Raw genomic sequence first — 15,337 nt, forward strand, 5'->3', positions numbered from 1 at the left:
ATAGAACACATGTTTGTTTTTAATCCAAACAAGCAGTTCTTTAAATTAGTCAGGTTAGCAGCAGTGAGACTTAATGGGTAGCTGTTTCATGTTATCTCTTCATACACCAGGGTACTTAGTGGCTTTTCCTTCCCTTCCCTGCCCCCCCATTAATTATAAGCTTAATTCTACTCAAGAAGGGGTATAATATATTTAATGTATATTTCATAGCACAAAGTGTATGTTATGAACAATGAAAATGGTGGAAGTATCATCCAAACTTCATTATTTAATTATAAATAATTCAAATACAAGCAAATTAGATTATTTTCTAATTAAAAATAAACAAACAAAATCCAAAGAATATGGTTGTGCTTTGTTATGGGACCGAATAACCCTGGATGGACATCTGCCACTGGCATTCTATGCAGTTTCCTTGAGTAAATGATGTTGTCCACAAAAGATATTGTAGGTACTGCAACTGAACCACCACCATTGAAGCAAACAATCCTTGGTACAACTCTGTCCTGCTCAGTGCTAAAATCAGGGTTTCTAACAATGAATGCTGTAGAATAACTACTAGAAGGACTAAACCCAAGCCAAAATAAAATACAAGCCACTCCATTTACTAGAATATTCTTGGCTTTGGGGAGTTTTCTAGAATGGATGTAGAGCCTAAGAAATCCCATGTTAAGAAGTGAACTATGCTGGGTAGAAATGACCTTGAACAAAATTATTTGGTTTCCAGAAAGAGCACATGAAGAGTTCTGGCAAGAGATGAGAAGGGTGAGAACCAAGTAGAAGGGTGCTAACAGTAATATTATGGTTTTAATATCTTGTGTGCAAAAACCTTTAATGCAATTTAATTATTAATTTTATGTGATTTTGTGTGTTTCTTTTCTACAGCTGCATTCCAATTCTGACAAAGGTGATGGATCAGTCAAATACATTCTCACCGGAGAAGGGGCAGGGACTATATTTATTATTGATGACACAACTGGGGACATCCATTCAACCAAAAGCCTAGATCGTGAGCAGAAGACACACTATGTGCTTCATGCCCAAGCTATTGATAGACGGACAAACAAGCCACTGGAGCCTGAATCTGAATTTATTATCAAAGTGCAGGATATCAACGACAATGCACCAAAATTTACAGATGGACCATACATTGTTACGGTGCCAGAGATGTCTGAAATGGGTAAGGAAATGAACTGTTCTATTCAATCAATTTTTAACAAGTAAAAGTGCCACATACTGTTTCTCAAAGTTGTAACAGATCATCGTATAATTGATGATATGTTAGAGATATTACAGCTGAGAAGAGATGCAAAGAAGACATGTAATGCAACTTCATATATAACATGGGACACTGATATTAAGTAAACAGTACACACACACATATGCTGACTGTAAGACGAGAGTCATTCTTAATCTTAAGTGTTTTAACATTCCTGTTATGGTACTTTGCATTCTAGAAACAAGATGTTTTTATATCTCCTCATTCAGCTGCATACTTTATGGCATTCTCTTACGTCTGCATGAGCAGTCTTTGGAATTCACAGAATTAAACAAATGCAAAGGAATAGTACTTTCTTAGATTATTTTAGATGGATGTTTATTTATCTTTACTAAGTTTCTTACAAAGTGAACCAAAGTTTAAGAAAGTAATGATCTTTGGTTTTCCCCATTGTGTAACTCAGGTATTCTTATTTTTTGAGGTGCTGCATTATGCGATCAGTTTGCTTTATTTAATACTTCTCTGGTGTTGAAATTGGTTTATAACTTTCCTCTAATAGAGGAATAGCCAACAGAAGGGCAGTCATGACTCCAAGACTATTAAAGCAATACACCATTGTGTGAATTAGTGCAATGAGGGTATACAGCTTCCATTAAAATATTGTGAGTCTGTACAAACCCTCGTCAGCTGTCTTTGATAATTCGCTGTGGCACAAAGCTTTACTATTAGAGTTACAGCTCATTTCAGTATCATCTAGCTTTTATCTTAGTTGTCTCTACACCATAGACTGTCTTAATGAGAAATTCATTTCCTTTATCGACTCTCTCCAAAAATGCATAACTGTCTTTTTCTTTCTTCACTTTCCTTTGTCTTTAAAAGAGACCATTTTAGCTGATTATTTCCCTGTCCTGTGGAAGCCTTTTCTTTTCTGCATAGGAGGAAAGATGGTGAAAAGAAAATCAATGTGATCCTCAAAGTCAAAAGTAGCTGATATAATTATTTTTTATTTACATTGTATTTATAAAAGTTTTGGGGTTTTTTCCATCCTCTCAAAATGGATGTTTGTCACAATTCTGCAGTACTCTGAATCTGGTATTGCTGTACAACTACTACATAATACAAATTACTATTTTCCAAAGAAAAATTTGAATAGTTAGTCTGGGATGGCATTTTGGGTTATAAAACAGAGTGGATTATGATAAACCAATGAAGTTTTAGTGATAAAATAAAGCATTAATGCAGATATTTTATAAATTAAATGCTTTACTGGTTGTACCTGACCTAAACAACTGAAATATATATTCCTCAGAGCTTTTGTGTTGTGTAAATAAAACTGAGTTTTCATGCCCCATCATGGAGACAATCTGTTGTATTATACATTATATTTTCATTACAAATTTATTATCACTGTTTTCTTTTTTCTCTTACTGATTTGTTTGTGTTCATTGTGTACTGAAAGCATTTTATTGTCTGCAGTTTCAGGAAGACTAAGGTTATTACTGCTTCTGCATTTTTTCTGTCAAATCATGGAGATACCTATGCCACTGTTGATAGTTTTGAAATTAGCACGTTTTTGATGTTTAGCTGTGGAATCTATTAATAACTGAATTTTTTTCTATTATTTTATGAATTTTTAAGGATGTTTCACTTCCTTACAAAATTCTTCTGGTTTTCACATGATTATTTAAAGAACTTTCAATGTTGCTGTTTCTTTGCAGCAGTCCTCATGTGGAGTGGTGGATTTTTTTGACCTCCATTATGCTGTTAAGTTTCAGCAGCAGGTTCCTATTTGTCTCCTCAATATGTTAGTCACTATTTTTCCCGCTATTTGAACTTTTCTTAATCTAGTTGCGAAAGCTGTAGGACCTTTATGGCTTTTCTTTTTTTAGGTCACTGACAAGAAAGTGTAGGTAAGTTTTGTTAAAATTTTTGCGGAATATTAGATCACAGTGTTGACTGTGGCACAAAGTGAACATTATGTACTATGCTTAAAGAGCTGAAAGAAAACACCTATTCCTTGATTTCATTGAACATTTTCCCTAAAAGTTGGCTCAAGAACCAAGCTTTATATCTGAAATTATTTATTCCACAGTGTATAAAACTCAGTTTCATTGAGAACTCTGTGGTCTGTTTTAAGTTTTATGAAAGCCATTTTTATGTGAATTACAAGGAAATAAGAACATTTTTCTATCAGTAAAAGATTATTATATGATTATTATGAGAAATGCCTATTTGACTTCCTGTGTTGTGACACTAAATCACATTCTGTTGACCTGTTGATGTTTTAAGACAGTACTAAGAATTAGTTTAGTTAGGCAGGAAATTCCTGGGTTCATTAAACCCCACCTTCTTTTCACTTCTTTTAATTTTTGTTCAGTATTGGTCCATTTGAGATTTTAGCAGTGCAGCAAATTATGGAAAGTCGTGCATACAGTTGCCTTCTCAACAGATATGTTTTATTGAACTGCCTCATTAAACTTTAAAAATTTGTCTTCAGAGAGACAAATTGAAGTATTTCAACTTTTCTTTGATATATGTTAAAAAATTTTGATCGCAAACATATTTTAAAAAAGAGAAAACAAAAGAATGATATTTCAAAATAAAACTACAATTTGCTTTCCCAAATTAAATGATCCTTATTTTTTATAACAAAAAAGGCAAGGCTTACAGAGTGGTGTTCAAAGCATACAGACATGTTTTACAACTGTATAAAGCATTAGCTAAGAAAATAGAATTCTCCATATCTAATCTCTAAAACATAGTGGGAAACCATGTGGAATGGTAGTTGTACTCTGAATAAGCAGAGAGTCCACTTTGGGGGAAAAAGTCCTTTTTATTGCCTAACTACAGTGCTAATATGCTTTCATAGCAAAGTTTTCAGGTTTTTTTGACAGGCACTCTCGCAGGAAGTAAGTGAAGAAAGAATAGAAGGTCTCTGGGTCTGATGTTCATAGCTCTCCTGAGGTCTCCAGGGAAATTAGACCCTTACCTCTTGTATTAGATTATTTTCTTCAGAATTGTTAGCATCAAGAACAGCAAAGCAGCTGAACTGTATACTTCTCTATTTAAATCCTTCATTACACATAGCTCAACAAAAAAAAAAAAAAAATGATGCTGCATCTGAATGATACAAATGTATCTGGAATCATGGGTTTTCTGTCATGATGATGAGCTGAATGATCCTAACTTTGAAAACAGTAGTTAGAAGCTAAAGATACCCTCTTTTTTTCTTGCAAGGCATTCTAACCTGCAGCTTTCACAAGCTGCCTTTCCTTGGTGCTCAGCAAATCAGGCAAGAGTTAGGCAAAAGACCAGTATGGGACTGTTTTATAAAATGCTAAACATGTTTGTGTAATATAGAGAAAAAGTTAGGCAGCTGATGTGCTACATTCCATTAAATGCGGGTTTGAGAGTTGGGGTGAGGGTTGAGTTTTAATTTGTGATTCTTATAGGTAGAAAGAGAGCACTTTGCCAGTATTCAATATTAAATTACTATTATCAGTTTTTTCTTGGGAGAGAGATAATAATGTATTAGAAAATCACTGTGGCAAATTTTAAGGTACAATGGCATTTCATTCATGCTAAAATGACCTGTCAGCTGCTTATGTGAGATATCGCTTTCTCAAGTCCTGTTTCTTTTGTCCCACATCAATGAGCAATACAAGTACTCAGATTCTATCCCCTACCTTTTATAATAAGTAGGTGAGAGAAAAAAGTTTCCAAAGAATGAGAACCATGAAATCTCAGTATTTCTAGCATTTTCTTCTGAAATAGCCAGAAATCTGTTCATCCATTTCAAAACTTATGTTGATTTTCTAGAATTCTGGGAAAAAGTGCTAATGGGAACTCACCCTGTTGGTAACTGTTTTCCTGAAACAGGAAAATCTATAGCTAAAAAGATACAGAAGTTGCCCAGCATTCTGGATAGCAGACTCTGTTTGGTGACTGACTATACCTATTAAATGGATAAGTTTTTGTTGTATGCAACTAAAAAATAAAATAAAATTTTCTATCAGTAACCTTTAATGATTCCACAAGGCTGAAACATAGAAATTCCCCTCAAGTTAGAAGCTATTGGCATTACAGTATTTCACTAAGTTATGGAATAGAGGGGAAAATGTATGGTCTGTTCTTTGAAGTAACCTGATGTAGTTTGCAGGAACGCTTGTTCTAAGTTTAGACAGCAAATAAATATAGCTGAATAGATTCTTAGAACATTTTAAGAAAAAAAGTTACAAATTTTAATTCATTTGTTTATCTTTCCACGTAAACACAAATACAGTAATTTAGTCAGTTTTGATATTAATGGCTGCATAGCTATGAACAGACAACTAACTCCAGCTTGATTTTATTACAGTATTCAAATTCATCAAGGTATCCTTATATCTACTTTGTGACTATATTTATCTATAAGGCTGTATGCATTTGAGCTTTTCAAAGGCCATATGACACTCTGTTTACGCATGCAGGCATGTTTGCCATACATTTGACTAAATCTCCTGTAGAGATAAAAATAGCAACTCTTGGTCTCCAAGTTAGCATGGCACAAATGAATGAATAGAAACCAAATCTGTGAAGATGTGCATGCTTTGCGGGACCTGAAGTGAAACTCTGTGGTTTTAGGTACTTCTATTCCCAGTGTGCAGAGAGAGTTTGCACATTAGCAAACAGTTCTGTGCAATGGAAACTGATTTAGGAGGCTAAACATTTGGAACTGAGCAGCCAGTGTTCACGTCATTCATTTTTGGGAAATCTTATTTCAGATTAGCTCTTGTCTGGCCTCTGAGACTACATGCCTATTAGCAGACAGAATAAATCAGATGTGCTGCTAAAGCACATCGCCTGGTTTAGTTTCATGCAAAGAAGTCTAGTTAGCATGCTCTGAAACTGTTTCACACGGCAAATCAAAGTACAAGTGGAGAAGATCAAGGGCTTCAATTCAAAAACATATTTCTTCTCACAACTGAGATGTGAAATTGAACACCCCAGAGTGGAGGCGACGCCTCAGTCGTTAATTTAGCTGAGAAGCCACTTTCAGATGCAGAGTTACATGAGAGCAGCCTCCTCTGTTATTAGTATCCTGGTATTTCAATGCTGAGGCAAAGGAGCCTGTAGAAAGCTGTGCCTGTAGAAGGATAAACAAGTGGAATGAAGGCTGAACCTTTATTAACTTACAGTCTTTCATTTATTGATTTCTTATGTAAAGTGTTTGGCAGTGATAGCAAAAAAGAGATTTATCATTAAGTGTCTTGTAAAATACAGTAAAATGTAAAATCACTTGTCTCCATTCTATTTGTGCAGTACTTTTGCATTTTATTTTCTAAGAAGTGTTGCTCATAACTTATCCCACTTATTGACATGCTAGAAACTGTGCTTTTATTTTTCTAATGTTTTTTATTACTAGCATAAAAATAATTTTCTTTTGAACTCCTTATCTCTCTAAGCTGAATCCACCATTGGAATTCCGACAAGGTTCAAGTAGTTATTTCATTTTGAGATCTTTAATGCCTTCCAATAGCTAGAATTTTTATTCCCTTAGCATCTTTTATTAGTATGAGGGCATTTATGCAAGTTCTTTTAAATGTGCACTTCAACATTAAATTGTATTGTGGATGAAGATAATCCCAAAGTCCATAAAGTCAAGTCATTCAGAATATCCAAGTTTGGGGTCTGTGTATGTGAACATGGATAAATATGCTTGCTATATACTTGCTATTTATAAGTATGTAAATAATTTACACAGAAATGATGACAAAAAGCTTTTTTCAAAATAATATAATCAGTTTGCCTTAAAAATCTGATAAAATAATAACTTATAGAGATAATGTTATTAATCCTTCAACTGGAGAATGTGAGAACTGTAGGGTTTCAAAAATGCATTCAAAAATATTTATATTTATCACCAAGTTATATTTATTACCAATTTATTTTATTTTCCTGTATGTACAGGTACATCTGTTCTACAGGTGACAGCCACAGATGCAGATGACCCCACATATGGAAACAGTGCCAGAGTGGTGTACAGTATTCTTCAGGGACAGCCATATTTCTCTGTTGACCCCAAAACAGGTGGGTATTTTATATTTTTTTCAGTGGGATTTGAGTAATATGTTGCAGTTAATTAAGTCTGGTAGGTGAAATCTAATGAACAAAATGCAGGTGTGTGGGATTTATTTTTTTAAAAAATTTTTTTTATTCCTTTTATATCCCGCTTCTTGCTTTGCCACTATGAAATTTAGAAGTTGCTGTGTTTTGCTGACTACTAAAATGAGCCTGCTGTGTACAAAATTAATTCTGCATCATGTCATGATGTAAGCCATTCAGCCAGACTGGAATAGCACTCTTTCATCTTTTCAAGCCTCTGTTTAGGAAGTGACTCAAGTATGCCTAATAAATTGTGATTTTAAATGCTTTGTTTTGCCTGAAGGATAGGCTTGGGAGGATTGTTGAATGTGTGCTTCAACACATATACCACAATAAATTAATATAATACTTGTATTTATAAAACTACAGTATTGCCATTTAACTGAAAATTTATTCTATGATTCAAGAAGTAGAATGAACTAAAATATTTATGCTGAAACTCCCTGCATCACCCTTTCCTCTTTTCCACAAAATGTAAGTTATGTATAATATATCCAAATTGATTTCTTTAAAGAGAAGAAATCTCTTTTGGGGATGGGTGTTGTTGCTAGTTTTGGATTTTATGAAGAGAATTATCCTAGATATTAATATGATTATGTATTTTTATTCTGCATTTACAGTCCTTAATAATGAGGAAATATAATTTAAGAAAGTATGTTTTTTCATCTGAATTTTGTAACTGCTTTCCCTATCTATATCAAAGCTTTAATACTCAGAGGGGAAAATGAAATACACTTAACAGTGCATTCTTCCCTAATTAACTGTAGGGAATAATAATGATTTTTTAAATGTGCTGAAATGAAGTGTGAGTATGGTGTAAATAGTTTTCATTTTAATGTTTTTGCATGTAAGTTTCTTTGCTTGTGTCCATTAATCTCTATGGTACTTGGAGGTTCACCCTTGCTTCATTACAAGAGAATTGAGTCTGTGCCATCTCAGCCAGCTTTGAGGTTAGTCCTGCTCTGATTAGGAGACTAAACTCCATGATTCACCGATGTAGGTTTCTCTCAGCCTAAAATGTTCTACAAATTTATGAGCTCATGTTAGAAAGGCCTAAGAGTGCAAAGCCTGACAGGAACATGTCGGAAGGCTACATAAGGTGCTGGGAGACAAGCCTGATGCAGGCCTGTTTGTACATACAGTGTTTTGAGAAAAACTGCTGACACACCTCTTACCCAGCCATGTGTGAGTACACTCTGGCACAGTACTGCATGGCAAGGGCTAAAACCGCTCTGGGGTATGTGTTGAAAACTAAGAATTATGGAAAATCAGTGGTATAGTCCCCAAGCTCCCTCTGCCCTTGTTTTCTTAGAAATACAACCTTGGTTTGTATTTCTACATCTGTTTTGGCACTCTGAGGCAATGACCTGCATTTTTTATATTTGTAATGGTGTGGAACTTGTAGTCTGGAGCTGCTGTTCAGTCAGTGAAGAGTCATAATGCGTGTTCTCAGTATTAAGTCTGTACCACAATGCCACAAAAGAAATAATATTGTTATACCACTGTTTGTATAAGACAAGCAGATGTGAGTGTATTTTCACTCCTCAAGCCTTAGGCTTTGACAGGGATTCAATAACACTGTATGAACTTAAAGTCTTTTTAATATTTGTCTAGCATATGAAAATTATTCTGATACCTTAGTGTATGAAAATGGCAAAATGAGGTAAGTGGACGGTGAAACAGTGAAAATAAAACTGGAGAAGGCTTTTGGTTTGATAACTTGTCTTTTTATAATTGTGGGATAGCAGTTAATTTAATTTGGCATGGTATAATGGGAAAAAGTAAAATATTGGAAATGATGGGAAAGTCTTGAAGAATAGTTTTTCACTATGAAATATCACTTTGATTTAAGACTCATTTTCTAAACACATCACTCTTTTGAATTTGTGAGCATTTCTGTGACCTATTTTTTCCTAATACCTCAATTGCTCAATTCCATCTGAATTATATTTTATCTGGTGAATTTGCATTGACATGCACAAACATCCTTCGCAACAAAGAAGGACCAGAAGAGGGAAAAAGGGAAAGTGAAAGGTCCCAACATTCATGACTGAAAGTAATGTTTGTGAAGCTTAAGAGTCTTGTGTGGCAGTCAGTAAAGATTCTTGGAGCTATCAGAAGCAGATATTAGCTTTTTATCTCTAGTGTGAATACTCAGCTTAAGAAGTCATCTACTTCTAGCTTAGTGCTACCTATATGTGGTTTTAAACAACTTACTATCTGAAGACTTTAGAGTTACGGATTTTTAGAAGCTTAGTTAAGAATACTTTAAATAAGATTCTAGAGCTCATATATTTAAAATATAATAAAAGGCCAGCACCAAATTACAAACTTCTTGGCAGAAGAACATTTTTGTTAACTTATCTGGTAAAAGGCTTTTCTCCACACACCCAAAGTGGGACAGAGGTGCAGTGCAGGGGGTGTAACCCCCCTGTCCTAGTCAGACTCAAGCCTGGGCTCCTCTATGGGCTGTCCCAGGAGAGCCTCAGTCCCATGGGTCAGGGCTGAAACCTATCACATGTAGTCAAAAGGAGGTGCTGCCCTGATCATCCTTCAGGCTGAGAGAGCTATTGCTGATGGGGCTATAGAACATATTATGGGATGCAGGGAAGAGCTTCCTTGGATTGTGTGGATTTAGCCTTGGATATTTAGAGGAAGTGCCATAGGCAGAAATAGGGAGGGATTGAGGTGGATTAGGGAGGGAAAATCAAGGGAAAATAGAGTGGTAAGAGGATAAAAGGGTCCAATCATGCAAATAGGCTGTGTTCAGCACTGTTGTCTAGTCATGTCCTGTCCTTCATCAGCACAGCCTGTCCTCTGTTTTATTATGCTCCATTTCTATTTTCTTGAGTAAAAGGTCTCTGTTTCTTGTATGCATGTGTGCATAGAGGTTTGTTTGCCAGCATCTGGAGATGGACCATGAGTCAGAAGGGTCTGTGTGTCTCTGGTGACAGTGAAGTGGAAAATGCAGGTTGTGTCCATATTTGCATGGGTGTATATGCCAGTGTGGGATCACTACAGAGTCTCAGGATGGAATAGCCAGTGAGTTGGATGAATGGCTTGGGTATGGGGTATCCATGTGACCACAGGCCAGATATGGGTTCAGAGGGCTCATGAGTTAGCTGTTGGAGGGGCCAAGAGGTTCAGACCAGTCTGGAGCAACTGTATGGTCTGTGGGTTGAATGAGAGCCCTATTTGCAGTCATATGTCTGTGTGTGAGGCAAGGGGAGACCAGGGAGCCAGAAGCCTGAATAACTTGATAACCTGGATAGCCTGATTGCTCAAGCTACTAGGAGCTCATAAGTATGTGGGCATGTCATTGGGCACTGGAGGTCCAAGGGGTTCAGGTACCATTACTAGATATGCTCAGTTTGTAAGACCCTGGGGGGATCATTAGTGTGTTGGGGTGAGTAGGGATGTGTGAATATGTCCAGGATTAAAAATGGTTCTGTACCAGCAGCTGGAGGGGAGCTGCAGGCCACAGAGTTGTGTGTCTGGATGGCACCAAGTGTGAGGTCTGAGGATCCAGGTGCTGGCTACTGGATAGACCAAATGTCTAAGGCAAGTTGAGTATGTGCTTATACTTCCAGTTACAAATCATCCTTCCTCCTGGTTAGCAAGAGAAAGATAAAGCTGTTCATGTCATTTGTGTTTGAGTGCTGAATGTTTCTGTCTGTGTGTCACCTGTTGTGTGTATGTGTTGCATCTGTGTGTGCTGCTCATGGGAACACCACTTGACCTCACTTTGCTTCTAAATCATAGATTAAAAACAGGGAGCTACAGCAATCTCATCTCTATCAGGCTACCAACAATCTAGTTTATCAGTTGATTGGCTCTAGGATCTGTGTTTTGTTTTCCCTTGGGAATGAAAAATTGTAACCTGTGCATAGAAATTTGCTGCAACTATGTTGTTTTGGCTGTAAATGTCAGAACTATTGTCCATGAATCTAAAATTTTAAGACTTTGAAAATTCTTTGAATTTGAATGGCTTTCTAGAAAGTGTTTTGAATTTGTGTTTCTTAATTACTTTTTATAATTAACTATAGGACATAATAATGATTAGCTATGTAATTAATAATTACCTGCAATAACCTCTACTGGTTCCTGTTTGTTTTTCCTCCCAATTGCAGCAAAACACTCTGCTGAAATAATAAATAAGTACGTATTAATAATTCTGATGAAAGAGAGGGAAGAAGTCAATGTCTAGATCTTAGGTATATTTGCAATGATTATGTATATAGGATTATATGATTTTTTAAACCACAATATTCAGGGAAAAACATGAGCTGCTTATAGAGTATCACTAACCTCACTGTAAAGATAAAATAACATGTGAAGCTCTTAGTAAAGAGCAGAGTAAATAATTTATATAGCATATTATATTTTTTTACCCATAGTCCAATGCTACTGCTTACATGGTAAAACATATCTGAAGTACATTAGCTACACACAGGTCTTCTCAGATACATCAGTCTTTTGGAACCAAATATACAGAGTGGATTAATCTGTGGGGCATTTGTCCTTTCAGATCAGAACTTCTGTTTTAACTGTTATAAGAGATAAAACCTTCATTCGTTGCAGGTTTGAATTTAAGGTGGGATGGGAAACACATTTGTCACTGAATTGAATGTGAAAAAACTTTAGAAGTTTGTATTTATTTGTATTTATAATGTTCTGCTGTTGCAGCAGTAATATTACAAAGATCTTAATCATATAGGATTGTTCATTTTTTTTTTTACTTTAAGATATTAAATGGTAAAGAAGTATGTATTCCTACTTACCAAAGGATGTCACTGCAAATTAGTCCAGGCTAATCATGAAGTGTGGGAAGAGTGTCAGGCTCCTTCTGCTTTCTGTCTTCACGAAATATGAACAATATCTTGAAGAATCCATACAAGAAATGACCTATTTACTGATTATCTAGTTTCATTCCTGACTGAGAGTACAATACAAATAATTATGTTTATTATTTGTCAATGGATGAACAGATGCTTCCAAATATAGAGATTAGCCTCATAAATGCCAAATGAGCAACCCCTGAAGTTCAAGATTTTTGTCTGTCACTATTCTTATCCTTTACTAGAAGTTCTTGGCCACAGTTCATATGGAAATGGCAGATTTTGTGATGTTGCAGTATGTGTGTAATTTTAAAGCTGCATGTGTATTCTTCTGCAAAACAAGAATATATTGTTTATCAAGTCATCACAGATTTAATACTGCTAAATAAACACATACTGAAAAATATAATTAACTAATGGAATATAGTAGATTAAAGTTATTTTAATAGTGAAGTATTAATTACTGATTTAATGGATTAAGGCCTACCTCATTTCCTTACTATAGAGAAAATAATTTAAATTGATGTGAAGAAGAACTGAATAGACTTTCCAGTGCAAAAAGGAAGAGCTTTGCATGTTTTAGTGGAACATCCTGTCACAGTGTCCCAGATAAGAATGTGCTGTGCTAATTGAAATAATGATAAGGTATTTCGTGACCATATGTCTCTGTATGTATAGAGAATCACATTACTTAAGAAAATTATTTCACAAATCAATCTCTGCCACTTCCTTGAATAAGCATCCTTATTTTTTCTATTAAGAATTAATACATTTTTTAGTTGAAATATCTTACTTAGTAATATCTGTTTAAAATAAACATATTTACTGGGGTTAAGGATTCCCTGCTGATCTGCAGGTTGGTTCATATTAGAGTGCTATGTGAATGTGAAAATGGAGATTCCTGTGTTTAAATGTCCCTTTGCTGCATGCCAAGAGGCTCCAATATAATTCAAATGACCCTACAGGTCTATAGCAGTATGTTACATAAACTGAATGCTTTGCTCTAAAGGAATACCTTATGACATCACCTGAATTCCTCAACAGAGACATCAAAGCTAACACCCAGGTTTCTGTAGTGGTCTTAAAGTAAACTTAAACTCCTCTAGTACAGTTTTTGCAAATGGACTTTTAAACTGCTACTGGACACTGCGTGTCCAAATGGCAGCAGAGCTGGGGAAGGGTCTTATCAGGAGCAGCTGAGGGAGCTGAGGTTGCTTAGCCTGGAGAAAAGAAGGCTCAGGGGAAATGTTTCTGCTCTCTACAACTACCTGAAAGGGGGTTGTAGTGAGGTGGAGGTCTGTCTCTTCTCACAAGTTGCAAGTGATAGGAGAAGAGGAAATAGCTCCAAAGTTGTGCCATGGGAGGTTTAGATTGTATATTAGGAAAAACTGTTTCGCCGAAAGTGTTGTCAAGCATAAAATTTTACTAGTGAGACATTCTGTTTGAGCTAAGTAAGGAAATGTATATGGTGAAACTTCTGAATTTCACTTGTGCTTGCATTGCACACCACTTATTTATAGCTATAGTGAAAACTCCAGCTTAATTATATGTGATTGATTTCTACTCAGTATCAAGGTGAAGTCACAATGAAGAATCTGTTTGAAAGTTTAGTTATGCATCTTGCTATGAGTGTGTAGGATTAAAATAATTTTTTTTTGCATAGGTACTGTAATTTTATCTTGTATTTCTAAGAACTGTGTTCCATATTCAGGTTTTTGTAGGTTTAATTTCCCTCAAGGAATTTCTGAAATGTTGTAAAAGAGATTACATCTCTAGTGTAGACCTTTGGCAAAGTCTAGTTTGTTGACAAGAGAATCACTAGAAATTCAAACTCAAAATTTGAAAGAGTCTTACCTTTTTTTTCTAATTCTGCCAGGTACTGTACAATGCACTCCTCCATTCCTGTAGGAACAGAAATACGTGCTTCCTCTAAAAATATTGCCATGAACACTTGTTTGAGAGTGTCATCTGCCAACTCCCACCTAAGAGTAAATATTGTAATGTCCTTTGCTTTCAATTTTAAGTAAATACTGGATTTCCTATGCCTGTAGTTTTCACACTGTTAAGAAGAACTCTGAAAAATGGACTTAATTCTCACACAGTTTTCTGCAGTGTTCAAAAAGCTGATATACTGTTACAGTTTTCCCAAGAGCTGTTCAAAGAATAACTCAGGCCATCAGACAAGCAGCACAATCTCCTGCTCTTTTAGTTTTCCCAGGACTCTGTTTTGGTACAGTTGAAGACTTAATGAGGGCATTGGTACAACTGAAAACTTTGTTGCTTAGGCCTTGTTTTCCACTAGTGTGAAAATCACACAGAAGGGCCTTTGCTACTTAAAGGTGTACAGAGAGAAGGGGCAAAATGTTTTGTGCAGTCTAGTTCAGTGTTTCTTATGGTGACTGATATTTTCTGTGCCACCGTCCTTCCTATGTATCATGAAACAATGTTTGCCATCTGCCCCCAGATAATTTTGTAGTCTGCTGCTGGAACAGGCTTTGAGGAGCACAAGATGGATTGATCGCTCATCTGGACTGGTGTTCTGGAACTGTACTTTCTTTCCTTGCTACCTACCAACTCTATCTCTTCCAGCATCAATCATATACATAAAAATGACAGGGATAGGAGGCAGAAAAGCTAGGGCAAAAAAATTGCCTGTTGTTCCAACCTTGTTTTTCCTCTTCCCTATTTCAGAAATAGGAAAGAAACTCTTCCTTAATTGTTGAGCTCTTGTTTGTTTCTGTGTTTGTTATTCTTTTGACATCTGCTGTTGTGAACAACTACTATGGACAATCTCCATTCTGTCCAGCCACAAGTTATGCTAAAATAAAAAAAAAGCAATTAAAAAAATTTTCAAAATCCACAGTCTTCTCTTACCACTAATTGGCAATTGCCAAGTTCCCAGATTGTAATATCGTCTTGGCTTTCTAACCAGGAGTACTGTAATGTCGTAACTGCATTCCTTTGTTGATAGACATGCTTTAAAAAAAAAAAAGTATATATTTAACCTTTCATCTGTAAATAGACATATTTTTGCACTTAAAACATAATGACTGCTTATTGTGGGCTAACCCCAGTAGATTGCTCAGCCCCACACAGCTACTTACTCTGTACACAGTAATATGGGGGAGAGATAGGA

The 15,337-nt window shown here is 35.7% G+C and overlaps 1 protein-coding gene across 1 annotated transcript; it reads left to right on the forward strand.

The window, feature by feature from the left end:
* Positions 1 to 696: 696 nt before the first annotated feature.
* Positions 697 to 9,026, forward strand: LOC103804031 (cadherin-18-like; the record flags this gene model as incomplete). The annotated part of the gene is made up of 4 exons (XM_009076618.1): positions 697 to 765; positions 886 to 1,180; positions 7,169 to 7,288; positions 8,978 to 9,026. Coding segments are annotated over exons 1-4 (533 nt in total), but the record flags the coding sequence as incomplete, so codon positions are not given.
* Between the last annotated feature and the right edge of the window lie 6,311 nt (positions 9,027 to 15,337).

The sequence above is a fragment of the Acanthisitta chloris genome, unplaced genomic scaffold (genome assembly GCF_000695815.1).
Source record: "Acanthisitta chloris isolate BGI_N310 unplaced genomic scaffold, ASM69581v1 scaffold13596, whole genome shotgun sequence".
Classification (NCBI taxonomy): Eukaryota; Metazoa; Chordata; class Aves; order Passeriformes; family Acanthisittidae; genus Acanthisitta; species Acanthisitta chloris.